The 26,121-nt window shown below is 56.6% G+C and overlaps 3 protein-coding genes across 5 annotated transcripts in view; 1 reads left to right on the plus strand and 2 right to left on the minus strand.

Moving 5' to 3' along the window:
* RAD9A (RAD9 checkpoint clamp component A) overlaps window positions 1–26,121 on the plus strand; it is a 59,569-nt gene that overhangs the window by 15,351 nt on the left and 18,097 nt on the right. The gene's annotated exons all lie outside the window — the stretch shown is intronic.
* Window positions 7,156–9,023, minus strand: POLD4 (DNA polymerase delta 4, accessory subunit). 2 transcript variants are annotated; one of them, XM_008533707.2, is made up of 4 exons: window positions 8,703–9,023; window positions 8,359–8,448; window positions 8,030–8,141; window positions 7,156–7,650 (listed from the first exon to the last, which is right to left on the minus strand). In XM_008533707.2, exons 1-4 carry the CDS (start codon window positions 8,797–8,799, stop codon window positions 7,626–7,628), a joined length of 324 nt encoding a protein of 107 aa, XP_008531929.2. In that variant the 5' UTR covers window positions 8,800–9,023; the 3' UTR covers window positions 7,156–7,625. The 2 variants fall into 2 exon arrangements, with proteins under 2 accessions (XP_008531929.2, XP_070421701.1); XM_070565600.1 differs by lacking the exon at window positions 8,030–8,141.
* On the minus strand, window positions 16,311–26,111 carry CLCF1 (cardiotrophin like cytokine factor 1). Of its 2 annotated transcripts, none has more exons than XM_070565599.1 (3): window positions 25,868–26,111; window positions 19,579–19,745; window positions 16,311–17,754 (listed from the first exon to the last, which is right to left on the minus strand). In XM_070565599.1, exons 1-3 carry the CDS (start codon window positions 25,881–25,883, stop codon window positions 17,260–17,262), a joined length of 678 nt encoding a protein of 225 aa, XP_070421700.1. In that variant the 5' UTR covers window positions 25,884–26,111; the 3' UTR covers window positions 16,311–17,259. The 2 variants fall into 2 exon arrangements, with proteins under 2 accessions (XP_070421700.1, XP_070421699.1); XM_070565598.1 differs by lacking the exon at window positions 25,868–26,111 and adding an exon at window positions 25,225–25,353.

The following is a 26,121-nucleotide window of genomic DNA, read 5'->3' on the forward strand; positions in this document are numbered from 1 at the left end:
TAAGCCTTGCCAAAAGAGTATATGGCCCAAGTTTTTCAGCTTTTGCCAGTCTTAGAGTGAAGTTGAGCATCTTTTCATATATTTAAAGGAGGACTGAAAACTCTTCAAGGCTTGGGACCCAAGCTGTACGTTCCACCCACTACTCATGCTAATAGGGGCCCCATCTGCACTTGTTAGATGAATAAAACGATGAGCTGGACTCATCATGTTTGGACTCTTGTGAAACCTGTCACCCTGACAAGTTGACTGTTGTCCCAGGGTGGGGCAGTACCAGGTGGCTGGCAGGGATCTAGTACAAGATTAGATGGGCCTTCTAGAGGGAGCAAGTCCTGGACCTTCCCGCTGCCAGGACCCCACCATAAAGACCCATAGAAGACCCCCTTCTCCCAGTAGGATGTAAAGAGTGCAGCATTTTGAGTCCAGAGACATCCACAAAGCCATGCAACATGTGACCCAATAACCCTTTTACCCGAGTAGCATTGTTTCTGTTATTTTTATATCTGTTAAATACATCCACATAGACATGGTAAGACTTTTTTCCTATTGATTGATTAAATAGGTCATATAGTTACACAGTTCAAAATTCAAAAATACTGGTCAAGGAAAAACTTCCCCTCATTTCTGTTTCCAAGCCACCAAGTTACCTTCCTCTCAACGGCAACTGATGGTATCAGTTTCTTGGATGCCCCTTCAGAGACATTGTATGCATAATACAAGTGAAGTCCACACACACATTTTTACCCAGGTTGTAGCGTGTTATACACACTGTTCTATAAATCCTTCTTTTTTCCCCCACTTAGCTATATATTTTAGAGATCATCCTACTTTATATCAACACACAAAGAGCTTCCTCGAACTTTTTCACAGTACAGTATCCAGAGTGTAGCATAACTCACTTTCTCAGTGCCTTATTGATAGACATTTAGGCTGTTTATAGTCTTTGCTATTACAAACAGTACTATAATAAATAAATAAATAAATAATAGGTTATTTTACACATACAAGTGTATCTGTAGGATAAATTTCCAGATACGGACTGAAAGGGATATGTGCATTTATAATTTTGATAAATAATGCCAAATCGGCCTCCTTGGAGTTATACCAGTTTACACCCCATCCTTGTGGACTAGTAGCATCCTGGGCTGCCGTGCTCTCGAGGGCATGTAGGGAAGTGGGCCGGATGGTCCTCTGAACTCCAGATGGGATGATGGGCTCTACTCTCCCATCTGGGAGGACCTCAGATGAGCACTCAGCAGGCTGGCCCAGTGGGGGCCCAGGCTCTGAAACAGGAAACGAAAAGGAGCTTGCTTCTGGAGTTGACAGCTTTGATGCCTTCCTTGCTAAGAAGTCTTTAGGAAAAGCTGGCTTCTGCCATCACAGCCATGCAACCCCCGGGAGGAGTGACTCAGATGGAGACCAAATTTCACTGGCATTTACAACTGGCCTTCACAACTGGTGCATAAACGATTCTCACAGGCTGGACTGGGCCAACAGGCCAAACAGTAGGTAGGAGTGAAGGGGGAAAGTTCCATCAGCTTTGAGTGCTTACTATGCAGCTATCCCTGTGCTAGGTACGCTGACAAGGACAAAAGACTCTCTAGCAGAAACATCTTGTAGCGTTGCCATGTGCTGTAATAAAATATAAACGGGTTACCGCTGGGACTCTTCTTTGGGAAGGCTGCACAGAGAGAAACAGCTTGCCATCGAGGGTAGCACTTGCAGGACCAGGAGCCATTGGAACCTCTAGGTGAGGTGAAGGAGGCATCCACCCCAAAGGTTTCTAGAAAATGCCTTTTCCGTCAAGAGACACAAGGCCAAAGGAGGGCTCAAGAAGGACCCAGGACCTTGTCCACCTTGTGGCAACCCCTACTCATTCTTAAATACTCAGCTAAAGGGCCTTCTTCAGGAAGTCTGAGTTCCCACAGCATCAGGTTCACACCTGTCTTGAGGCAATGTTTGAATTTACTTGCGCGTCTTTTCTCTCCCTCTCTCCCACTGCAGTAAGCTCTTGGAGCTTATGGACTGGGGTTCAAATCATTTGCATCTGCCATGACTAGCACGAAGCCATTGTTTTCCAGTTTGGACTCAGTGGATGAACTGGAGACCTACCTGCAGAGAAAACTAGCGATCGTATTCAGGATCCCATAGGTCCTAGAGGTGGTGTTAGCTCCAATCCGCCTCGAGCTCGCACTGCTGTGGCTTCCATCTACTTCAAGATTAATTCCGAAACCTGTTCCTTTCCCTTGTTTACTTAGTTTCTTGGTACATTAGCTCCTTAAGCCTTCATGCTACTGGTGAGTTTGTCTGAGTTTGAGGGTGGATAAACGTTGCCACACCTGAGTCAATAAAGAACGAATCGGTGTGGGCCTCATTGATGGGTGTGGCACTGGTTACTGTGACAGCTGGGGATGCCAGAGAGAACTATGGAACAGGGCCAGAGGGAAGTGGGAAATGTGGGGACAGAATTAGGGGGAGCCGTCCTGTAGCCTTCCCGTCTCCTCCTAATGTCTTCCTTGATGTCTCGGCAGTGGCACACCAGCCGCCAGCACTTGTGAAGCTCTCCAGCACCTCCCGGCCACTGCTCTGCCTCGACTCTCCTGCCACTCTGACACTCTCTCCTCTAGTTTGCTAGTCATCCACCTTCTTCCAGAGAGAATTTTCCCGAGTGCTATCTTTGGTCCCGTCTTCGCACCCTCTTCCCGTCTCTTTTTGCCCTGGGAGAACTCATCCGTGCTCATGGACCCAAGTGTCAGTTCTACGCAGGTGATTCCCCTCTGTCCCCAGGACACCACATTCTCCCCTGACCTCACTGCTGGTTTCCATTGCCTACTAGAGGTTTCCATTTGGGTGTCCTGTCATCATCGCAAACTAAACGTGCATGAAACTGAGCCTGTCTTCCCCTCCCAGTTTGCGTTTTCTGCCCATGGCATCAGCATCCTCTCACCCACCTAAGCTCGAAACCTGAGTCATGTTTGCTGCCCCGCTTCTTCCCTTCCCAAACACAAGTCTTGCCAACGTCCTTTGCAACATCTCTTATAGCTCTTTGTCCTGTCCATTCTGTCTGCTAATCCAGGGTCTCAGTGCCTGTGTGTTGAGTATTTGATAGCTTCCCACTTGGTCTTCCCACCCAGTTTCTTCCCTCTCTAGACTTTCTTTCATACCTGGCCAGACAGACCCTCCAGAATGACTGTTTTGATCCTCTCTCTCTCCTACTCAGAAACTTCAGGGGCTGTCATCACCAGAGATAAGTCCAGACTCCTTTGCCTCAGGCTCAAGACCCTGTGTTTGGTTCCAGCTGACTTCACTAGCCTTATCCCGCATGATACACGTGCAGGCTCTGGAGCCGGACTCTGGGATCAAACCCTATTCCCAATACTTAGAGGCTGTGTGACTCTGGGCAAGTACTTCATCTCTCTCTGTGCCTGAATTTCCTCTTTAAAATTGAGTCATAAAAAGTTTGATAATCACGTCTAGGGTTGCTGTGAGGATAAAAGGCACTTAGAACAGTGTTGGATGTGTGGTAAGCACTGAAATGCTAGCTTTTTATTGCACTGATTTTCGCAGAGTGAGTCTGCAGTCTGCACGCTTCTCCCGGGGGTGCACACATCCGCCTCTCCTTGTTGCCTTTGCACAGCCCAATCCCTCCATCTAGAATGTTCTTCTCTGCCCACTGACTCTTACTCTCTAAGGGCCACTGCCCTCCCATTTCCTTCCAGTAAATGCTCGTTCAGTGTTTTCTGCAGTGCTGCTCAGCTTGGGCTGGGGGGTGGCAGGCGTATCAGGTGTATGAAGCCACCCATAGGCCACACGTGGCACATCTTCCTGGAGAGTTCATTCCCTTGATAAGCAAGTTCATCTGTTTAATGTTACAACAGCTACTCCAGACATATCATGGAGAACACAAAACTGGCCAAAGGTTTGTAAGCTAAAACACAGAACTACTAAGAATATTCAGAGTGGAAGTGTCTTGGGCCAAGCCCAGCCCCAGGGCAGGGGGAGTCTGCTTTCATTCTGCAGGGGAAGGTCTGGGAAGCAGGGACATGTGAGTGGACGGGGCTCGGTGCCGATGAAGTAAGGCAGGGGTAGTACCAAAGCTGCGGGGGGCGGCTGTCCCTGTGCCCAGGGCCCCATGGAGAGGGCCCCGTTACCGGGTGGTGCTCTCTCCTTCCTGAGAACTCCGTGTCTATACCGCTCCCAGTTGCCCCGAGGGAGCACTTGTATTACATTGTTCTCTAACTTTCCACAAGGGTAGGTCTTCTGTCTTCAACACCATCCTAAGCACGGCGCGCAGGTGCCAGTGGGAGTGCAGGTGCAGGGTGATGAGTGGGAAGACAGACCTGGTGAGAATTCAGGCCCTGACTGAGTGAGTCTTCCTCTCAGCCTCCGTTTCCTTATCTGTGAAACATGGCTAGTACTTACTAATGAGATTGTTCTGAGGAGTCACCAGAGAGCGGAAGTGCAGGATTCGGCACCGCGGAGGGCACGGGTGGCACTTAGCAAACCCCAGCTCCCTCCCAGCGTCCCAGGCTCTCGGCAAACATCTGATTCTCGAATGTTCCCAGCCCCAAACGTACCCCCTGCCCGCCTCTCCTCCCATGTCCTCTGCCTCCCTTCCTGTCATGGTGGACGCTCCTCTCTAAGGCCATCCTCCTCCTCATGTGCTAGTCCTGGCCCTTCTCACCTTCACAGAGACCTCCCTCCAACAGCTGCCTCCTCCGTCTCCTGCAGCATCAGTGTCCCTCCCTACTGGATCACTCTCTTCACAGTGTAACTGTGCTGTAATATCACTCTGTCTAAAACAAAACAACAAACAAAAAACCCTCCCTTGATCCCACACCCTTCTGCTTACCACTCCGTTTCTCTGCTCCATTTACAGTAAGCAGTCCTTGAAAGAATTGGCACACTCCCTGTGTCCACTGCTACTGCCATTCCCTCTGACCCCACTCCAGGCACACTCTTATCCCCTTCACTCCATGGAAACCACTCTCATCAAGGTCTCCAGTGACCTCTGCCTTGCCAAGTCCATCGTGCTGTTCTCAGGTTTCATTTTACCAGCCTCTCAGAAGCATCTGAGACCTTGAAACACCCTCTGGCCAGGCCTCCCAGACCCCACCCTCTCCTGACTTTCCTCAAGTCTTGCTGGCCACCCCTCAGTCTCCTTAGCTGCATGCCCTCTTCTCTTTTCCCTCGTCTCTAAGTGTAGAAGGCAGCAGGGCTGTCCTTGGACCCCTTCTGCTCTCTATCTCTACTCACTCAGGTAACTCATCCACACTCATGGCTTTAAATGCCATCTAGAAGACGCCAAAACTTCTATCTCAAATCCAGAGCTCTCCCCAGAATTGCAGACTTGCATGTCCACTGCCTAGTCCCCATCTCCGCTTGGATATGTCACAGACTTCAAGTCCAACGCGTCTAAAACTGAACCCTTGATTCCCCACCCTACCTTTCCCACAGTCTTCCCCATCTTAGTGATGGGATCTCTGTCCTTCCAGTTGCTCGAGCTAAAACCTTTGGGGTTATCCTTAGCTCCTCTCTCTCTCTTAAACCCCACAGCCAACCGATCAGGAAGTCTTGTCAGTCAGTTCTCCCTTCAGAGGAAGAACAGAAAGAATCCGGCAATTTCTTACCCCCTCCATCTCCCCACCCTGGTCCACATCACCGTCACCTCTCACGAGACCAACCCCAATAACCTCCTGAGTGCTTCTGCTGCCTCTTGTCCCCCAACCCCACAATCTGTTCTCTACCAGCAGAGTAATGTTTTCAAAACAGAAGTTTGATTATGTCATTTATTGGCACCACCAATGTCTTCCTGTCTCACTCACAATAAAATCCAGATTCCTTATCCTGGCCTGCAAGGCCCTGTGGGAAAGACCTGCTTCTTCTCTGGCCTCATTTCCCAGCACGCTGCCCTGGCTCCTTCCGCCCCGGCCGCCCTGGCCGCCATGCTGCTCCTTGACCAGGCCGGGAACACTCCTGCCTTGGGCGGGGGGTGTGCTTTTTGTTCCTTCTGTCTGGAGCACTCACAGAGGTGCAAGGCTCGCTCCCGTCCTTCCTTCAGGTTTCTGCCCAGATGTCCCCTGTCAGAGAGCCTTTCCTGACCAATCTCTCTAGCACCTTTGGCATCCCCTGACCTCTAACCCTAATTTTGCCTATCACTGACCACCACCTGACGTAATATTTACGTGTTTGTTTTTGTCCATCTCCTCACCACTAACAACCCCCAGGAGGCCCTCCAGAGCCTGGCACGCAGCAGGTGCTCAGAAACGGGCAGGGGCATGGTACAGATAGGAGGAGCCCTGGTCTCTACGCCACCACCGACCTGCTGGAGCTCCTGGGCAACTTTGCACAACCTTTCCTGGCTTCAGTTCTCTCTCTCTGGAAAAGCTACCTCACAGGCTTGTTAGGAAGTTTAGAGATAAGACATTTGAAGCATGGTCAGTGATCAATAAAATGGGGGTGAAAAAGGCCACTTGGCCACTCTCTGGGCCTGCTTCCCAGGAGTTAAGAAGGCTGTCTCTCTTTGCCCCAGGATGCAGGGCTGGTCCATCAAATGAAGGTAACAGCATATAAGGAGTCTGCTTCCATTCTCCATGTCATACAGTCCCAAGGTCCCCTAAGCATTGTTTCCAGCTCCAGCCAGTTCTCCTCCATCCCCAGTACCATCCAATTCTACCAAAGCCCCTCAGATGATGGCCATCTCTGAGCAGGTCCTGCAGGTAGAAACCTTCCCCCAGCCCTGCTTTGGATGCAGGTGGCCCCCATGTGGGAAGCAGAGATACTTGCTTGGAATGTGCAGGTGTGTCTGCACTTTATGAGCCATGGGGCCCATGGATCCTTCTCTGACAAAGGACCCATTTTTGTGAGGTGGGCAACACTGGGCAGACCAGTTTGGTAGGTTTTCCCTTGCTGGTCAGTGAAGGGGACCAGAGTCGTTTCCCTATGCACCACCAGGGGGCGCCAGAGGTTGCTCAGCTCCAGTGAGGACTCGGCCGTTAGTGTTTAAAGGTGTCTTTCCTCCCTCTCAGGTCTAGGGTTAGGCAGCGGAAGAGGCCAGTGCACCTCGCAGGAAAGGGAGGTGCTAGCTCTCTCCCATCTGTCAAGCTGCTGGGTGCTGCCAGCCCAGGCAGGGCCACAGTAAGAGACTGGAGGTCAGGCTTCCAGGCTCAGTGTTCTTTATTCATAAGCATCAGTGAACCCCTTGCCCTGTGAGCTCAGCCAGTTCTGCCCTTCGATTCCCAGCTTCAGGCGGGGAGTAATCTCCCCCTCTTAGATCATCCGTCTGACTCTGGCTCTGCCTAAGGCTGCGCCTCGTTTGCCACCCCATCCCAAGGACCACAGTGGCAAGCACTGGAAGGGTCATGGCCAAGTCTTTGTCCTCAGAGACCACTCTCCACGTCGGAGTTGCTCGGCTTCAGCGGCACTGGCTCTCAGACGTGGCTCCAGGAGCCTGCTGGTCAAATGCAGGGCTGAGCCGTGGAGACTTCCAGATTCAGCTTCTTTCCTTCCCTTTGAGACTCTTTCCTGCCAGACATTCTCCACAGCAGAGCTGAGCTGAAGGGCAGCAACTGGCTCGTGTTTGTGTCCTGAGGTTCTCGGGTAGCGGGCAGGAGGTCTTAGGTGGTGGTTCAAAGGGGATAGAGATGCCAGAGGCTGTGCAAGGGGAGGGTGGGAGGAGAAACCAGAGAAAGTCACTTAAGGTCCCTTGATCTGATTTCACCAGCCCCAGTTCTTGGCTACGGCCTGTAGTCCTTAGCCAACTCCTCAGTACTGAACAGACAGTCCCTTGGGCCCTGGATGCACCCTTCCCCCACCATTTGCTCAGAGATAAGAACTATTAAAGCAGCCTTCTGCCCTCCTGAGGTGGCACTCCTGCCAGGCACCTTGTAGAACCTTCTTGCCTGCTCAGCAAGGACTCCCAATTGCATTGATTTCTCCCTCAGATCAGGGAAGCTCCCACCTGGCCAGCAGGCTGGTGGTGCCCGGAGAAGGCCCTGACTCCTCTGAAAGCCCTCCCCAGCCAGTCTCTGACCTGCACTGGACACGGGGATCTCCAGGGTGGGTCTGCAGCACCTGATACACTTCTAAGGGAGGCTCCAAGCCCATCTGCTTTGCCCGATGCCAGCGCTGCAGCCGTGTGATCCCTGCCCAGGGGGAGGAGAAGACATTGGGACCTCATGGAGGGCAAGGAAGAGTGCAGGCTAGAGAATGTGTGTGGAGGGGTGTGTCAGGACCTTCACACCCCCCCGTCTCAGGAGACAGTGCCCGAGAGGGTCGAACAGGGGCTTGGGTTGCTTCAGAGACATGTGGGTGACAGGACTGGCTCCAAGATGTGCTCCTGGGGCCTGAGGGCGTCCTCACCTGTACAGGGCCCGTACTGCCAGGCCAGGTCAAACTGCCTCAGCAGCTCCAGCTCGGCTTCATCCACATTCAGGGGCTGGGGCTCTTCCCCTGCAATGACACACTGTTCCTCAGGCCTGCCCAGGCCTGTGCCCTGCAGGGCTGGTCCCCTGCCCCTCACCTCCCAGCTGTCCCACTGCTCCCCAGCCTTCACCAGCCCTTTGCTTCTGCCGTCCGCTGCCAGGCCTGGTGTAGGAAGTAGAGGACATACTTCACTTCCTCCTCCATTGCCCATGTCCACCCACATCCTCCCATGTCCCTCCGTGTCCACTCCTCCCCTCCCCTCGTCCCCCCACCTCAGAGACCTAGGTCTGGTGCCAGCTCCCCCTTGCAGTGTCCAGCGGGGCCCTCCCTCCTCTTCACTACAGGGTAGGAGTCAGTGATGAGCCGCTTCCGGCCCATGGCGGCCACCCAGGCAGGCGGAGAAGGAGGCGACTGCGGGGAAGGAGAGAGACAGGCCAGCGGGCACGAGAGAGACAGCTGCTGAGAGGGAGTGAGAGAGGGCTGGGGCCAGAGAGCGAGCCTGGGGCCAGCGACGGGCAGACAGGATGACCCAGACAAGCAGAGAGAGGAAGTCCGCCAGTTCCAGGGGATGACGCCTCTCCTCCACCCCAACAAGCACACAAACATCGAAGACTAAGCCAATGGCAGGCCGCCTCTGCGGGGCGGGGCCTGACTCCAGCCAATGGCAAGCGGCGCAGGCAGAGTGGGCGGGGCAGCTGCTGCAGCTGTGTTCTGGGCGAGAAGGGGTGAGGCTGGGGTGGGGGACCTGTCAAGATGCCCCAGACTGCACCACCTCCTCCTGCCCCCCCCCCCCGCACTGGTCTGCAGTGGGTCTCGGGGGACTTACAGAGCGTTATCCTCAGCCTCTCACTTCCCGTTTTCCCTTCCTAGGCAAATGTTCTTTTCAGCCTCACTAATCCCCGTGGCCGGTTTGTAACTCCCCAGAGCCCAGCTGGAGCCTTCCACTACCGCCCCTTGGCCCACAGACTCTTGTGGGGGGCAGGTCTGGAGGTCCGACGAGGGTTTGGGCTAATCCAGCCCCCTTCCCTGCTCCCACCCTACCCCCACCGGCCCCAAGGAGACCTGACTGGAGAACCCATGGGTTCACAAAGCTCCTTTCTCACAGTCTGTGCTCAAAGACACTGCCCACTCCTAGTCCAGGCAAGCGTTTGCCTTGTTGGCTCTCCTGGGGTCCCACAGCCTGCCGCTGCCTGCCCTGCTAGTCAGGAAGATCCCACACCAAACAGGAGGCCAGGGCATGTTTGGATCCCCAGTTATTCATCAGTAAAATCTGCCTTGTCTGTCTCACACTAATGTGAGATATGAGCAGCGAATACCAACAGTAAACCGAATACTCACGTGGCACTGACAGTGTGCCAAGGACCGTGCCAGGCACTTTCCCACATCCTCAGCTAAAATAATGTGAAATGGTTCTTGACAGTAGGAAGCGCTGATAGGCACTGTGGGGCCCCAGTTAAAGCACAGCTCCTCCATGCCCCCCAGGAGCTCACAGGCTAACAGGGCAGGCAGACAGGACGCAAGTCAGTACAAGGATAAAATTCCTAACAAACGGGAGATAGGGAAGGGTAGGTCAGAGATGGGTTGGACCACAGGGCTGGTTTAGCACTGGAAGACCTCCTGGAGGAGGCGGGCTGCTGTAAACACTGTCTTGCAATTCTCCACCCATGACCTTTGTCCCTTGGGCTCCTGTCATCGCTGACTCACCCCTACACCCGCCTCCCCCTCACCAACTTCCTGGCAGCAGGCGAAAGTGCTGGCCAGTGGGAGTCTGGGAATCAGCACAGGGACTGGCCCAGCTCTAATCGACCTCTAGAATCCCATCTAATTCTTCCTTCCAAGGTGCGAGGGCCTGCTCGGAGACTTCTGCCTGCCCCCTGCCGTCACTCTGGGGTCTGGGTGGGCACAGGGAGGACAACGCTCTGGAGAGTGGACCACCAGAGGGGAGGAGCAGGAGCAAGCCACGTCTTCAGGGGCCTCCTCCTGCCGGGCTCTCCCCATCTACTTCCTTGAGGAGGGCGGAGTGGAGGAGTGAGAGCTCGTGGGCGCGCTGCATGGAGCTGGAGGGCCCGTCGCTGCTTTATTGTCTGGGCTGGGCCTGGTCTAATCCCCTCATCTGCCTCCTGGACTAAGTGGGGCCCACACCGAGGGAGGCAGGGGCCCTGCTGCCTGGGGAGGGCAGCAGGGAGCCCTGTCACTGGGCCTGGCAATGGCTCAGGTGTGGGGTCCAGTCAGGCACTGAGCACTCTGTGGAGGGATGGTGCCCAGGCTCTGTGGGACTGACCACCTCCTCCCCAGAGGGTGTTCCCAGAGGTGTGTGGCACCCAACTCCTGAGCCCACAAAGCCCTGAGGGAGTAGGGAGCCATGGGTGAGGCAGACCCCTCCTCATTCCTGGTCCCTCCCACCCCTGAAAGCTGATAGCCGTGGGGCCCTGCCACCGCCCAGGGAGCGTGAAATAGGGTGTGCCGCTGGGCGGCCACAGCGGCTCCTGCTGCCGCCGGAGCCTATTCCCTCTCCCCTCTGGCACCCTGACCTGCTCTGTGGGCACTGTCTGGGCCATCCCTGCCAGCTGCCCCCAGCGCTGCCTGGCTCAGACCCTGCTAGCTTCTCCCACCCAGCCTGAAAAATGTCTCCCTTGGGCTTCAGATGACCCCAGCCCCAAGAAGGAGAATCAGGGTGGTGAGCTCAGTGCAGGTACCCTAGGACTGGCTTTCTGGCCTGGAGTTGAGGGGACTCTCCACAGGCAGCACTGCACTCCTCTCCTAGTCAGACAGCAGTGGCTCAAGCCCCTAGGCTTGAAGGAGTTGTCACCAGGGGTTTTGGAACCATCCCTGTCCAATTGGCATCTTTCCCTGACTTGGCATCTGGATCCCTACGGTGTGCTGGCAACTAGACCAGACCTTGGCCTGCCCATCCTGGGGTTTTTTTCCTTCTTTACGCCCCCAACCCTGTCTGCTCCCTATCACCTTCCTTCCTGGAACCCCTCAGGCAGCCTCCTGGCCTGTCCCCAAAACTGCTGTCCTGGAGCCTGTCACAGTTCCAACTTGTGGCTGAAGGGCCAGGCCTGAGGTCTGAGTTGGGGGGCTAACCTCTCTCTCCAGGGAATTTCCTGAGACTTAGGTGTAGGTTGCTGTGTCAGCCCTGACCCCTAGAGGCAGATGATGGGACTAGCAGGAGTGACCTTTGCACCTTGGCCTGGGAACACTCAAGGCCCTTGCTTCGTGGCCAAGGCCAAAGTTGGGGGAAAAGGAGTGAAAAGAACTGAAACAGAAGCCCAGCACCTTCTACGGAGGTGGGCTGAGGCCCACCACAGACTGCTCCAAGGGGAAGGGAGATTAGGCCTGGTTTAGCTCAGACAATGGCAGGATGTGGTGGGGGGTGTCATTTCTCAGCACTGCACATGAGCCCTAAAAGCCCCTTCCCCTCCCCCAGCTCACAACAGGGCTTGTGGGGAGAGCCAGCTAGAGCTAGGAAGGTAGGGGCAGGTGGAGGGAGGGAAGCAGCTGCAGGGGCCCAGTGGGCTGTGAGGTGTAGCCCCAGCACCCCCCTTCCTCAGGCCCTCAGGCCCTGCCACCCACCCTGAGCTGGAGATTCTGGGCAGCCAGACTCACACTCCCAGCCCCAACATACTCACACACCCTGGGCCCCATTCCCCACCCTGTGGGCCAAAATTCTTTCAGGCAGCTCCTCCTCGTCCCTCACGACCCTCCCACACATCCCACTTCTCCCTGCCCCAGGTTCTGTGGCCTAGTGGGCTTGATGGAAGGCAAAGGTTTCCCTGGGTCTGAATTTTTCTGCCACTGGATGTCTCTTCTGCCCTGTCCCAACCACCCCCTCCAAACCTCCTCCTGTCACCTCCCCTTTCACCTAGGCTGCCTTGACTCTAGAGAAGTTCCCAGGAAATTAAAAAAGGGGCCCTTCTGACCATTCTTCACCTTGGCCACCAGGTGTCAGACTTTGTCCAGCTGGTAGGAAGGTCCTAGTTTCCACTCCATCAGCCAGACCTTGGAGATCAGGGTAAGCTGGGGAGGGGCCTAGGGGTGACCTCTGGACTAGGGGGGCTGAGGGACCCTGAAAGTTGAGACGAGGGAAGGACTGGAACTCTGGTTCTAAAGCTCACAGTTACTCCCTCACTGTCCCCACCCACCCCTACCCCACTGACAAGGGCTTTGTCCACTGCTGGGAAATTGGGGAACCAGGCTGAGTCAGGGAGCTCAAGAATTGAAGGGACAAAGGCAGGGAAAGTTGTGGCTCCAGAGAAGAAGGGGGAGCTAAGGGGGAGCCACCTATCAGAGCATTCAGCCAGGCCCAGATCACTGGCTCTTGCCCTCTAGGTTAAGGGGAACAAGGGCCTCCTTTGGCCCGCCCCTATTTGGGGTGACAGTGGCAAGCGGGTGAATGTGTGTGTGTGTGTGAGTGTGAGATGAGTGCTTGAATGAGCCTCCTCACATACAGAGGGAGCCCTAAGTCAGTCTTGGAAAAAGCAGGAAGCAGGCAAGGCGTGACTACCTTTTGCCACCCCGCATCAGAGCCTCTTCTGTTCTCACTCTTACCCTCCTAGGAGTTGCGTCTCCCAAGGGACAGTTCTCCATCTTGTGTGCATCCTCTAAAACACAGGGGTGTTTCCAGGTCCCCAGGATGCCGATGAGATTTCTAATCCACTCCGTGCTATCTCGAAATGACAGAGAGGAGGGCTTTCTCTCCCTCCATCCCACTGTCCCTAGGCTCCCTGGGAACAGAAGGACTTCTAGAGATAACTGCCTCCCCCATGACACTGCAGGGCACAGGTATGCCAGGGTCTTAGGTTGACTTCTGCATACCTGGGCCCCTGACTATAAGGCCATACTTAAGAGGTGGAACCTAAGAGCACCTATGAAAACTCACTGCCTCTCCTGAAGCAGCTGTGGATGGAGAACCAATGACAAACTCATTCACCGGAAAGCCTGACGAGCTGTCATTTACCAGGCACTGCCTGCTCTGTGGTCCACAGTGCCAAATCCGGAGAGGGCCTCACACCCCTGACACCATCAGTAGGGAGCTATTTGGGGGAGGGTTCAGGAAGTCAAACTGAGGCGCCCTTTCTGCCTGGGCTGTCTGCGTCCACCCTGCCTTGCTCCTTAGGATGCACCTCTGCATCCTCACGGGGAGTGAACTCCAGCACTCCCCGCCTTTCCCCGGTCACTCCCTCACCCTGCATGGCTCACAGCCTCTCCACAGTACAATTTCTAGCCCTCTAGAGACTCTTGCCCCTTGCTTCTCTGCCATTCCTCCCTTGTCAGTCCTCAGCCTTGGGAAAGGCCCTCTCTACACTCTGTCCCCACCTCTGGCGATCTCTGGCTTGCTGGAGAATGTCACAATCCATATTGAATGGGCCCACGACACAGATGTGTGTGCTTGTGTCACCTGGTTCCACATGGCTGCCCAGCAATGCTTTTGATTCTCCTGTCTGTCCCTGATTCCACGCTTCAGGCCTCTCACTTCTCCAGCCGCCACCCCTCACACAGCAATGACATGTTTAGATCTCTTCTGTTGAAACACAGCGACAGCAAACCAACCAACCAAAAGAACACCTCCTATGATCCTGCTACCTCTACATGTTCCCTCTGCCACCAAACTCCTGAGGGAGTATATTTACCTCTTCTACCTCCTTCTCACTGTTTCCTTCTTGAGTCTCACAATTTGGTGTCTGCTTCTCAACTGCTCCTGGAAAGGTCACCTGTGACTTCTTGATTACCAAAGGCAGTGGATTTTCCCTGTATTCTTCTCTCAGTTCTTCTGGGGCATCTGACAGTGTTGATCAACTACCTGTTTAAAACTCTCTTCTCTTGACTTCTAATACACTATTGTCTTGACGCTTTTTCAATCAGATTAAATCAAATTATCGAGAACTTTAGTCTGCACCCAGCATTGTGCTAAAATGCTGTAGAGATGCAAAGATGAATAAATTGTGGAGCCTGCCCTCAAGATGCTACCTGCTTAAAAGGAAGAAAAACACACTCAACTAACCCTTGTCCTGCCCAGCCTCCAAGAACAGTGTCAAATCCCACCTCTCCTGGTTATGTGAAGGCACCTACTGTGTGCCAGGCATTGGAAATATTATAGCCGTGACTTTAGACACCATTGCCTCCCGGTAGGGCTCACAAACTAGCAGGGCCCTCCATCACTCCTTCCTTGACTTCCATGGTATTTTGCTTGGGTCTTTCTGCACTTAATCAAATTCTGCCCTGGCTTCTAGCATTTGCGGGGAGGGCAGCTCCTACTCCCTTTTCCAGATTGCTTTATTCAACATGCTAATTGAACACCTTCTCTGGGAGTGACCCTCAGCTGGGTGCTAGGATAAAGAGATGGGGAAGACTTGGAATCTGCCCCCAAGAAGCTCACAGTACAGTAGTGTGGGGCATACCTTCCTTCTCCCTGTATTCCGTACTGCCCTTTGCTTGGTGCCTTACACCTTACAGGCTGCTACTCATTTTGCCCTGCACGGGGACAGGCCAGATGCCCTCTCCTTTCTGTCTTGTAGGGCAGGAGGCAGGGCCTGAAGGTGCCCCTGGCCATGCCAGGGCAGATGTCTCTGCCTGGACCCCTAAGGGCAGACATGTTTCCTCCAACTTGGGTCAGGTGACTCAGGGACATTCAGCAGAGAGTGGCTCGCCCTACCCACAAGCCAGTCCAATAGCTCCCGCAGCTATACTCTGACCGCTGCCTTTTCCACGGCTCACACAACTGTCGGAACTTCCCTGTGCATGTTGCACGTGTGCTTCTGTCCTGCTTATTTCAGGCAAGCTGGTCTTCTCTTCCAGGATAGAACCACAGGCTCCGCAAGGCCGGGAGCCAAGCCAGGTCTTGGACTTCTTTTGGCTTTCCTACACCAGTTAGCAGTGATGGGCTGGTAATTAGGTCTTTAAAACATTTGTCAACTGATTGACATCACCATCATTTGTTACTTCCTTCGCTTAGGGCACTGTCTCCAGGAGGCCCTTGTAAAATACCCATGTATTACCTGGGAGCAGTTAGCCCATTAATTTACCCAGTGGCTCTTCACTAGAGACTCATGATGTGCTGATTGATATGTCCCGAATAATCTGTAATTACCAATTGCTGCTGCTGCAGCCAAGCATCTTACCTTTATTATTTCTCTTATCCTTTCCAGCAATCTTATAATGGTATTTAATTATCCCTACTTTACAGATGGAAAAACTGGAGAATAGAGAGCTTTAAGTAATTTATCCAAGGTCACTCAGCTACTAGGTTATGAACCTGGGATTTCAATTTAGGTCATCCCTTGAATAGCATCTTTCCCATTCACTTGTAGTCCAATAGGAGTTTTTCTCTTGCCCCCTAATCTGCCGCCTTACTTGCAGAGAAAGGAGTAAAGTCACAGTGGAGACTTGTGACTTGGCCGCAGTCTAGCGTCCTCCCTAGGAGATGAAGGGTATTGTGAAGGCTAGGGTCACTCCTGGGGGGCGCCAGTGGGCCACCACAGGTGGGGGTCCTGGGGAAGCTGAGGGTTGAATGCGCGGAGCTGACTGCTTGGAGAGCGCACTGGAGGGGCAGATAGAAAACTCTGTAGGGAGACAGACCTATAAGACCATTAAAGCAATCCAGAGAGGTGAGGCCGACTGAGCAAAGAAACAGACAAGATACTGGGGAGGACTAAAGGAACCTGGTGTTGGTGGACGGAGCAGGAGAGAAGCCTGCTGTATGTACATCCACCCGGTGGAGGGAGGGAGAGAGCCTCTTGCCCAAGCTCTCCGCCCCTCCTGAGCCCCCCGGGCCTTCCAGGCTCTCCACCAGAGGTGGTGGTTCACCTCCGTCACCAGGACGGTGAAGGGCCAGGAGAACAAGTGACGAGAGTCAGGAAGAGGGGCAAGGCCAAGCAAAGAGACGCAGCTCTGGGGCAAGCATTTTATTTGTTAATACAAGAATAGAAATTCTGCAATAAATATCATCTAATAAATAACATCTCCAAATAAATAAATATTAATACAACAAACTTAGAGTCATGAGTGGGTGGGGCTTGGAGGGCAGGGCCTGGGGGAGCTGCCCCCTGCACCCCAAATGCTACTGCAATGTAAACTTTCAGGAAATCCTGTGGCTGTGGCTATGGTTGCCCTCCCCAGCCTGGGCAACCCACAGATACCCTGGGAAGGGGGCAAAGAGGGGGCACTGTGATGCCGGCAAGAAAATGCAAGGCAAGGTCCTTTTGGTTGCCACCCTGTGCCACGGATTGCCTTGGTGACCCCTGGGTCCAGTCTGCCCCTGCCCCTCTGCTTTGAGTATTACCTCCAATGCGGACCCCCACCTCTTCCATTTGCAATCCCATCTCCTCCTGTTTGGACTTGCCACCGTGTTTGTTTCCTGAATTGACGTATTGAGTTATTTGGGGGTAGGAGAGCAACACCCATCTAAGGAGAGTGGGGCAGCCATAGGGCTTCACCCCAGAAAGGCATGTGCTATGGTGGCCCCCTCCCTTCCCTACAGGCATGCTTCCTAGACGTGCCACTCGAGGGGCTAGGTGGGCACTGGCAAGTGGTAGGCAGGAAGCAGGAAGCTGTAAGAGCCTTGGCGCCAACTTGAACCACTTCGGGCTCCCTTGAGCATTACTTCCTGTGGAAATGGGATGGGGCCTATTGCACCTCTTCCCCAGACCTGTAGGACTTTGGGAAGCGGGGAGGGGACAGGCCTTATTGCATCACACCCTCCTCCAAGTCTGGGGAGGGCCAGAGGCTCATGGCTTCTGTCTCCTGGCTCAACGAGTGTTGGCACACAGGTTTCTCCCTCCCAGAGTGGGAGTAGGGTTTGAAGGAGGAGGGGAAAGAGAAGGTGGTAAAGGTCAGAGATCAGAAGCCATGGGCCTCCAGGCGCAGGGTGACTGCAGCTGCTGGAGGCTGCATCTTCTTCTTGAGCCGGTTGAAGTCCTTGGCTGAGCGCCACAGCCAGGTCTGCAGCTCCTTCAGCAGCCAGAAGTCATCCATCTTCTGGAGGAAGTCGCTGTGGGCAGGGTCAGGAGACCAGGTGGGCTCAGTCCCAGGCAGAGGCTGGGGCAGTGGGTAGCCCAGAGCTGCCATGACACCCGCAATGCTGCCCAGCAGACCCTGGAGGCTGGTGCAGAAGTGTGCCAGGCTGCGGCGCAGCTCGGCTGTGGCGGCCTGGCGGTTGAGGCCACGCAGGTAGCACAGAAGGTGGCTGTAGGCCTCGTAGTTCTGGGTCAGCCGAAGTTTGTCACTGAGGTTTTGCCACACATCCAAGTTGACAGTGGCCCTGGGCAGAGTCTCTGCCCCCAGCCGAGGTGGGTTGAAGTCAGGTTCGTTGAAAGGGGGGCCCAGGTAGTTAAGCTGTGAAAAGGAGAGGGCGATGGGGACGGAGGAGGGCGAAGCAGCCAGCTCACTGCCAGCACATACCTGCCCCCAAGCTTCTATTTCCTATGTCACCTGACACTGGCTCCATCTCCATGCTAGGCCTCTCTGTTCACAGGCCTCCCCTAAGTTTCTCCAGGGATGTCATCTGCATGGAGGTGACAGTTGCAGCAGTGAGGTGATGAGCTCTCCTATGGAGAGGTGTAGAGAGAGAAGAACACTCGGGAGATACTCAGGAAGGATGCGCTGATTGGCTGTGTGTGCAAGCCTCAGGAGAGTGCCCACCAGGGACCGGGCAGAGAGGAAGAGGAGCCACGAGGACCAGGAGGCTGGGCTGCAGAGGTAGAAGGTGGACGAGAAGAGTGCAGAGTCAAGAAGAGGAGTTCAAGAAGGCAGCAGTGCTCAACAGAGTGGCTGTAAAAGACAGAGCAGGGAGAATGAGCCTGAGAAAGTGCTGTAGGGTTTGGGAAGAAGAGGTGCCTGACGACCTTGGAGAGAACCGATTCAGTGGCCTGGAAGCCAGATTGCAGGGGGTTAAGGAGTGAGTGGGTGGAGAGGAAGTGGAGGCAGACCACTCCTTCGAGAAATTTGGCAGGGAAAGCCAGGAGAGAAAAAGGATCGGGAGCTAGAGGGGGTAGCAGAGTCAAGCAAAGGTTTTCTGGATGGGGAAACCAGAGAGGGAAAAGAGGGTGGAAGGCAGAGGGCCCGTGGGCATCAGGGCTCCGTTTGCCTCTTGAAGCTGAAAGGTGGGGGACAGAAGGTACTCCCTAACTCCCCAAGGAAGGGCTCGTAGGAGCAGGGCTGTAGAAGGAAGAAACTGAGGCAGTCTCATGAGTAGGGCAGGAGGAAGGGTATGGAAGACAGTCTAGAGAAGAGGACAGAGCCTTGCCAACCCTCCGGGGAGAGGCCTGGGGCCCAGGGAAAGGGCTGAGGGAGAGTTTCAGGCGGGAGAGAAAGGGAGACGATAGGGGCGAGGCCTGGGATAGGCAAGGGCCCGGGGGGCGGTTCACACGCTGACAAGCACAGAGACAAACTAATTTCCTCGGTGTATCCTGGGGCTGGAGCCAGCTCCCCCGCCACCCTCCTCCCCTCTCTCTCCCTGGCTCCAGAGTAGGGCCTGGGATGTGGAAGAGGAACACGGGAAGAGGGGGCCGGTTCCCCATGGTCCTCAACAACTCTGACCCTCCTTCCTTCTCTTGGGCTCTCTGAACACCTCTGGACTGCCCCCAAATCCTTACGGCCCAACTTCCATCCACACCCTGAACCCCCTGCCACTACTGGCCTGGGTTCCCTGCAGCCACCTTCCCCCAAGTCCCCCCTAGGAGGCCCAGCTAGGATGGGAGAGGCAGACAGAAGGGAGGCCCAAGGGTCCAGAGCAGCAGGGCCCCAGGTCTGGGGCAGAGGCGAGCTGGAACACAGGCATGGGAGGTGGGGCCCCTCCATCCCCACCCAGCCCCGCCCGTGCGAGAGACACCACAACACGGTGTAAACAGAGGAGATTTCCCCGGCCCCCAGGGGGAGGCGGGTGGCTGGGCTGGCAGCCAGTGGGGCAGTGGGCCAAGGCGGGTGCGAGGCCTGCCCACATGCCTAGTCCTGGGGCCAGGGATGGGGAGGAGGGGGCACCTAAGAGGGAAGGGCAGGAGATAGGCCAGACACGACACGGAGCCTGCGTGGAGCAAAAGGGCCCCTCCTCATCACCCCATCATTCGCCAAGATCCCTCTACCATTCTGTCTCTCTTCCCCCAACTCCTCTTCTCATCCTTTACCCAACTCCCAGACTCCTAAGCTGCCCTGGATACTCACGTAGGTCCCAGCCAAGCTGCGGAGTTGGTGCTCCAGGTAGCGGGTGAGGTCATAGGTTTTCTGGATGGAGGGGCCAGGCCCTGGGTCCCCAGTGCGATTGAGGGCTGGCACTGCAGGGAGGTGCCAGAGTACGGTGCACAGGCAAGCTAGCATCCCCCACGAGTCCCCTGTGGACAGGATGGGCAAGAAGCATGAGGGCGGGCCCCATCGAGGAAGCAGCTGGCAGCCCCTCAGGTGTCTGTCCCCACCTTGGGCTGGGAGGGGGGGTGAGGGTGGGACGCCAGATGGGAGGCAGGGGGGATGGAGGAGGGAAGCATTCCTGGCCCGAGAAAGTGTGTATGTGTGTGTGTGTGTGGAGGCATGTATGTGTTTGAGGACGAAGACTTGGCCTGTGTGCGTGTGTGTTTACCAGTAGACACTGGAGAGTATATTTGTGTGTCAGCTAAGAAAGAGTCACTGTATGTGTGCCAACACGTATGTGTGTGTGCACCGATGGACGGGGCCAGGCCTAGGGACTGCAAATCAGTGTTCCCAGGGTCCAGTTGTACCTCAGCCTCCTCTCCCAGCTTCCCAGGCCCACTGCAGCTGTGGGCGGGTGGGGGTGAGGGGTAGGAAACAGCACATGTCAGAGCTGCCAGCTGAGAGCAGTCAGCCCTGGAAGGGGCACAAGAGACAGGCTGCCCGAGAATGCATCTGAGTCGAGCCATAGGAGGCAAGATGTAGGGTTAGACCACTGAGGTCAGGCTGAGGGACACAGGGCTGGCTCGTGTAGTCAGTGATGGGATATGATTCCTGGGTGCGGAAAGTGGAGGATAGGGTTAGACTGAAGGAGATTTAGCATTCACTCCAGGGACTGGCTACAGTATGGAGGTTTGCCCCATTCTTATCTAGCGTGTTAGATGGGGAAAGTTTGACCTGAAGGAGGCCTTCTGATCAGCCTGCAATGAAGAGAGAGAGAGAGAATTTGATGAGGTGGGCTTGTCAGCTGATGGTGCTGGAGAGTTTGGGTATCCCAGGATGCCAGAGGCCAGGGGTCAGGGCTGTGAGGACATAGGCACTTGGGAAAATATGATTTTCCAGGCTTTTAGGTGAGGTCCAAGGTCAAGAGCATTAGGCTAGGATTCAGTGGGCATTGGAACTGGGTACAGGCAGGCAGGGTTAGGACAGGGTAAGGTTGTACTTGGCATTGAGCTAGGTTAGGTTTAAGGGCTGGGTTACTTGTAAAGTTTCAGGTTAGTTTATTGGGATTTGGCTGACTGAGTGTGGTTGAGGTTTGAGTCCAGCTGGGGATGTGGTTAGGCTTGGGCAGGCAGAAGGCTGGCTGGGACTAAGGTTTGTGAATCTGTTGATTTAGATGTCAGATGGGGCGATGCACAGCGTGTCACTAGGAGTAGGGCTAGTGTGGGTTTTAAGCTTGGATAGGTCTGAGATCATGAGTGGTTTCTTTCTTCTAGGTTATATTTTATACTTTCAAATGTTCTATAATGACATATTGCTTTCATGGTTAGAAATAAGTTGGACTGTACTCAGAGTTGGGATAGGTTTGGAGTTAAGAAACAAGACAAAAAAAAAGAAAAAGAGAAAGAACAGAGTGTAGGTGTCAGGTGGTGACTTCCGCTGTGGCCCAACTGGTCAGTCCTGACTCTTTCATTTTTTTATTTTTTTGGAGGAATATTAGCCCTGAGCTAACTACGGCCAATCCTCCTCTTTTTGCTGAGGAAGACTGGCCCTGAGCTAACATCCATGCCCATCTTCCTCTACTTTATACGTGGGACGCCTACCACAGCATGGCTTGCCAAGCAGTGACATGTCCGCACCCGGGATCCGAGCCGGCGAACCCCGGGCCGTGGAAGCAGAATGTGCAAACTTAACCGCTGTACCACTGGGCTGGCCCCAGTCCTGACGCTTTCAGATGCTTGACTGGCTGGCTTTACTGATGGAGCTTGGGAGAAGGGGTGCCACTAGTCTCAGGGACCCTGCCCCCATGATTTAGGGCTGTTGGCTTGAGGGTGTGAGTTTGTGCATGTGTGCCCTGCAAGCATGTGTGTTTTAGGACAGAGAGCAGAGTCAGGCACATAAGTGCTCCCTGGGGAGACAGGCTCCCCTTTTCCTCGTCCTCATCTGCAGCCTGTGGCTTCCCTCCTAAAGGCTCGGTCCTCATTCTTCCTTTCCATCCCTAGCTCTTGCTGACTCTCTGAATTCTTTCTATTCACAGTGGTTCTTCACATCCCAAAACAACTCCAAGCCATTCTCCTCTGCAGGAAGCCTTGGGCTGCCCTCAGCCTGGCTATCTGGCTGAGTCGCCTCCAGGTTCCTGTGGGTACAATTTGGGGTTCGTTTCAGAGTTTGGAGACCTGCTGAGGTGGGCAATGCCCCTTCCAGCCTTGAGGCAGCTTTCAGGACTGAGTCTGGCCTCGCTCACAGTTAGTGGCAATGCTGGGGGGTCCCAGCTGAAGCCCTGCTTTGGGCAGCCCTGCTGGCCAGAGTTCTGGGACTGGGCTCTGCCTGTCCCATGGTGGGGTTGGTCAGGAACCCAGCTCCTGGCTTGCTTCTCCCCCTCCCCTTCTGGGCCCTGTGGGAGATCCCTGGGGAGGACTGGCTCCCTACACAGGGACAGCAGGGGGAGAAACCTTTGGATAAACAAGAGCTAAATCATCTGGGCAGAAAAACGGCTCATGAAATTAACCAGACGAGGCCGGTGTTTCCAGGAATATTTCAGTTCTGAGGTAACTGTCACTGCAGGCTGGGGAGGGGGGCAGGGGAGAGAGCAGAAGGATCCGACCGACCCACCCGTGGAGAGAACCAGAGAGAGGGAAGAAGTCTCAGAAATCCAGAGGGAGAAGAGGCTAGGAGAGGAGACAGGGGACAGGGCTCTACCCTCCATTACGACAGCTTTCATTCTGGGCAAGCTGTCCCCATATCTCAGGCAGCAAAGCTGAAAGCCGCGTGGGGCAGAGGACACCTGTGCTTTAGTTGTAAGCACTGGAACTTGGCGCAGCCCGCAGCTTGCCTGCGTCCCTAGGAGGGAGAGTGTGGTGGGCACCCTGGAGCCCTCATCCATCCTCCTCTCCAGGCTCCTGGTGTGCAGGTGGACCCAGTCACTGGGGGCTGTGTCCTGGGCCCCCTCCCCCAGTCCTGGCCCCCTGCCCGGCCCCCCCGCCCCAGCTCTGCCTCTGGCTGCTGCCCACTGATTGTTTACATCCCGTCTTCCCCTGTGTTTATAAATCCGGCTGAGCACGTGAGGAGCTAATGAGTGCAGCTCACGTTTCCTGCTGCACCCCCCCCCACCCCCCATCCTGGCCCCCGCCCTGCGGGCCAGCCTCTAATTCCATCCAGATCCCTGGGCCCTGGGAACCGAGGCCCCCCCTCATGAACACACACACACATACTCAGCCCACGCAAGCGCATGGCCACCCTGACACGGCTGCACAGGCAGGCATACGCTCGGACGCAAGCCTTTAGCCAGCTGCCCTTCAGCCTGGGGCTTGTATCCCCCAAGCTGACCTCACTCAGTGAGGAGGGGGCGGGGGGCTCAGCAGTGCAGATGTGCCAAGGTGGTCAGAGTGGGCAGGACAAGTCAGCCAGGAGACTCTGCACCTGGGATTGGTGGCTAAGAGCTATCAGCCAAAAACGTGGGAGCCACGGAGGCATCACAAGAGCTCCAGAGGCTTTGGGCTAAATGTGGGAGCCAGAAGGAAAGGCCCTGCTCTCAGGCCAAACCAGGCCCAGCATCCTGGGGACTCTGGAGGGTCTGCTGAGGGGAATTGGGGGAATGAAGCGGTTTGGGGGGTGGTGTGTCCACTGTGGTGTGAGACCCAGGCATTGAGACTGTAGGAAATGGCCCTTGGGGGTGCCTCCCGACTGCCTTCCTAGGGAAAAGCCCACAGAACAGCCTGTCCTGCCTCGTCCTCCGGGCTGGCTGCCTTCCCCTCTCTTCCTCCTCTCCCTTCCGTCCTCTCCTTGGTTCCCTATCTCCCAGGCGGCTGAGAAGTGGCTTAATGAGAGGGTGCCCATGTGCCCAAAAGTTAGGAGACCTAGTTTTGCCACCAGCCCGTCAGGTCCCTGGGCTTGCCTGAGGGAGTTGCACTGTGCACACTGAAGTTCCTCTCAGCCAAACCATGGGGGCTCCATCTCTGCTGTCCTCTTCAGCAGCCCCTCCCTGCCCTTCTCCTCCGGTCTACGTGACAGAAGAAGAAACTGAGGCCCAGAGAAAGAAGCAGACGGCGGGCCAGCGGCCCTGCCTTGTGAAGTCAATAGGGACACAAGGAGGCGGGCTTTGGTTGGAGTGAGAGTGTTCCAGGTCATGCCGCAGGAGAACGCTGAGTGTGCTCAGGGAGAGCAGGTGAAGCCTGGGGACGCTGGGCAGCCAGCTGAAAGCCAGGCGGTGGGGGGGGGGGACCAGGTAAGTGAAGGAAATACTTGGGCAAGTGTGTGGTGAGTTTGAAAGGGTGTTGTTATCCAGAGGTGTGGGAGGGGCTCGGGGAGCTGGGGCCAGGGTGCGAACAGGCAGGTGGGATTGTGGGGAGGAATGTGAAGTGTCACTAACAGAGGAGCTGGTGTGGAGGGGTGGTGTGCCGAGGTGTGAACCGGGCAGGAGTGAACCGGGCAGGAGTGCGGGGCTCTGCGTGTGGGGGAGAGGGGCGGGCATTACACCAGTCAGGAGGACAAGCTTCTGGGGTTGCTGGGTGACAGTTGCTGCCATCTCTGCCTGGTGGCTGTTTCCTCCCTGGTCGAGTGTGTGGCTCCAGGCAGCGAGGGTGTCTGAGCAAGTGGGGGGAGCGGGTCTGGTCAGCAAGGGTGTTTGAGCCAGTGGGGGGAGCGGGTCTGTTCTGGCAGAGGAATGTGTCCCTGTGTCCCGAGGGAGGGCAGTGTGTGCTTGGGAGGGGAGCGGGGTCTGTCGGGGGCACTGAAAGCAAGGAGATGTCAGCCGTCTGGGTCAGGGTCAGAGAACACCTGACAGAGGAGTGTGTCCAGTGTCCCCCACCTACAGCCTCTGTCTGAGGCTCGGACCGCGCCGGACCTCCAGCCTCTGTCCCCTCCTGGCAGCCCCCCTCCTACCCCAGGGGGCAGGGCCAGGCTGGGCGCAGAAGGAAACAGGGACGGGTCCTCTGGGATTGGGGGTGTGGGGAGGGCTTCTGGAGCGCAGTGTGGAGTTGCTGGGAAGGAAGGCGGGGAGAGGAGAGATGAGGGAACTCAGGCGAGGCCCGGGGGACTTGGGGTTCCCTCGAGCGGCCCGGCGCGGCCACTCGCCGGCCCACCCCGCAGGCGGTGACCTCTCGCTCCCGGCCCCCTCCCGTGGCGGCGGCGCCTTCCCCCTGTGTGGCCCCGGCGCCCCCGGCCCCGCCCCCGGCCCGCTCCCGCCCGGTCGCTCCCTTCCCGGCGGCGGGGGCGGGGGCGGGGTCCGGGGCGCCGGGCTCCGGGCTCGGCCGGGCCGCTGCCCTTTCCCGCGCGTCAACTCCCTGCCCGCCCTCCGCGGGCCGCCGGCCCGAGCGCCGCTGCCGCCGCTCCCCGGCCGGTGACGGGCTTTTTCCTGCCCGGTCCGGCCGGCCTGCGCCTGCCCCCCCGCGCCCCGCACTAATGACTCCCAGGCCACGGCGGGCCGGCCCGGGGCTCGCGGACGCCACCCGCCCCGCCGCCCGCCCCTACCTGCCGCCGGCTCCGCGGCCGCGGGCAGCATGGTGGGCTCCGGCCGCGCGGCGCGCAGCGAGGGAGCCGCAAGTCCCGCGGCCCGGCCCGGCCGGCTCTGCCCTCCGCCCTCCGCCCTCCTCTCTCCTCTCGCCCGCCCTCCTTCCCGCCCACCCTCCCGGCGGCCGGGGAGGGAGAGCGGCGCGGCCCGAGGTGTCGGCCTCCCCTGCCTCCCGCCGGCCCGGCCTCGGGCTCCCCCGCCTCCCGCCCGCCCTCCCTCTTCCTCTCCCGGCCCCCTCCCCCCGCAGCCCCGCTCCCCGCCTCGGACTCGCTCGCCCCGCTTTTGCGCGGGACTCTGTCCGCCGGGATCCCCGGGACCCCGCCTCGCTGGGGCTCCAGGTGGCGGCTCCCCAGATCTGCGGCTCGCCGGGCTCCCCGCCGCGCTCGCGGCCACCTCCCGGCCCGCCGACCGGACTGCAGGAATGCCGCGTCCCCGCCCGGCCCCTCTTGAGGGCGCCGGCCGTGCCTCCCCGGCCCGAGCCCTGCAGGCGGGGGCAGCCCCGGCGCCCGCCCGGCCCGGCTCGGGGTCCGGGCAGCGACGGAAGCGGATCTCGCGGCTCCCGGGCGGGGGCGGGGGCCGGGGCCTCGGACGCCTGGCTCCTACCTGCTCGGAGGTCCATGGGGCTGGGGGCCGGGCCGGCGGGCGCGGCTCCTCTCCCGGAGGCTGGCGGAGTGGGAGGGCGAGCCGCGGCTCCGGCGAAGCTTTAATAATCCCATCCGCCAGGCCCACTCGCAGGTTTTTTTCCCTCGGTTTAGGATTTTTTTTTTTTCGGTGTGGGACATTCTGCAAACTTTTTTTTTTTTTCTGACGTGTAAAGCTGTAACCACAAATTGTAGCGGCCCTCCCCGGGGTGGGGG

This window comes from Equus przewalskii, chromosome 11 (assembly GCF_037783145.1).
Source record: "Equus przewalskii isolate Varuska chromosome 11, EquPr2, whole genome shotgun sequence".
NCBI classification, from domain to species: domain Eukaryota; kingdom Metazoa; phylum Chordata; class Mammalia; order Perissodactyla; family Equidae; genus Equus; species Equus przewalskii.

Coding starts and splice junctions, on each gene's coding strand:
- CLCF1 (XM_070565598.1), bottom strand. CDS start 25,255: ATGCTGCCCGCGGCCGCGGAGCCGGCGGCAG. Junction 19,746..25,224: donor GGCCGCGGAGCCGGCGGCAG/GTAGGGGCGGGC, acceptor TCCTGTCCACAG/GGGACTCGTGGGGGATGCTA. Junction 17,755..19,578: donor GCAGCTTGGCTGGGACCTAC/GTGAGTATCCAG, acceptor TCCTTTTCACAG/CTTAACTACCTGGGCCCCCC.
- POLD4 (XM_070565600.1), bottom strand. CDS start 8,799: ATGGGCCGGAAGCGGCTCATCACTGACTCCTACCCTGTAGTGAAGAGG. Junction 8,449..8,702: donor GGAGCTGGCACCAGACCTAG/GTCTCTGAGGTG, acceptor GTGTCATTGCAG/GGGAAGAGCCCCAGCCCCTG. Junction 7,651..8,358: donor GCAGTACGGGCCCTGTACAG/GTGAGGACGCCC, acceptor CCCCTTGCACAG/CCTCTGGCATCTCTATCCCC.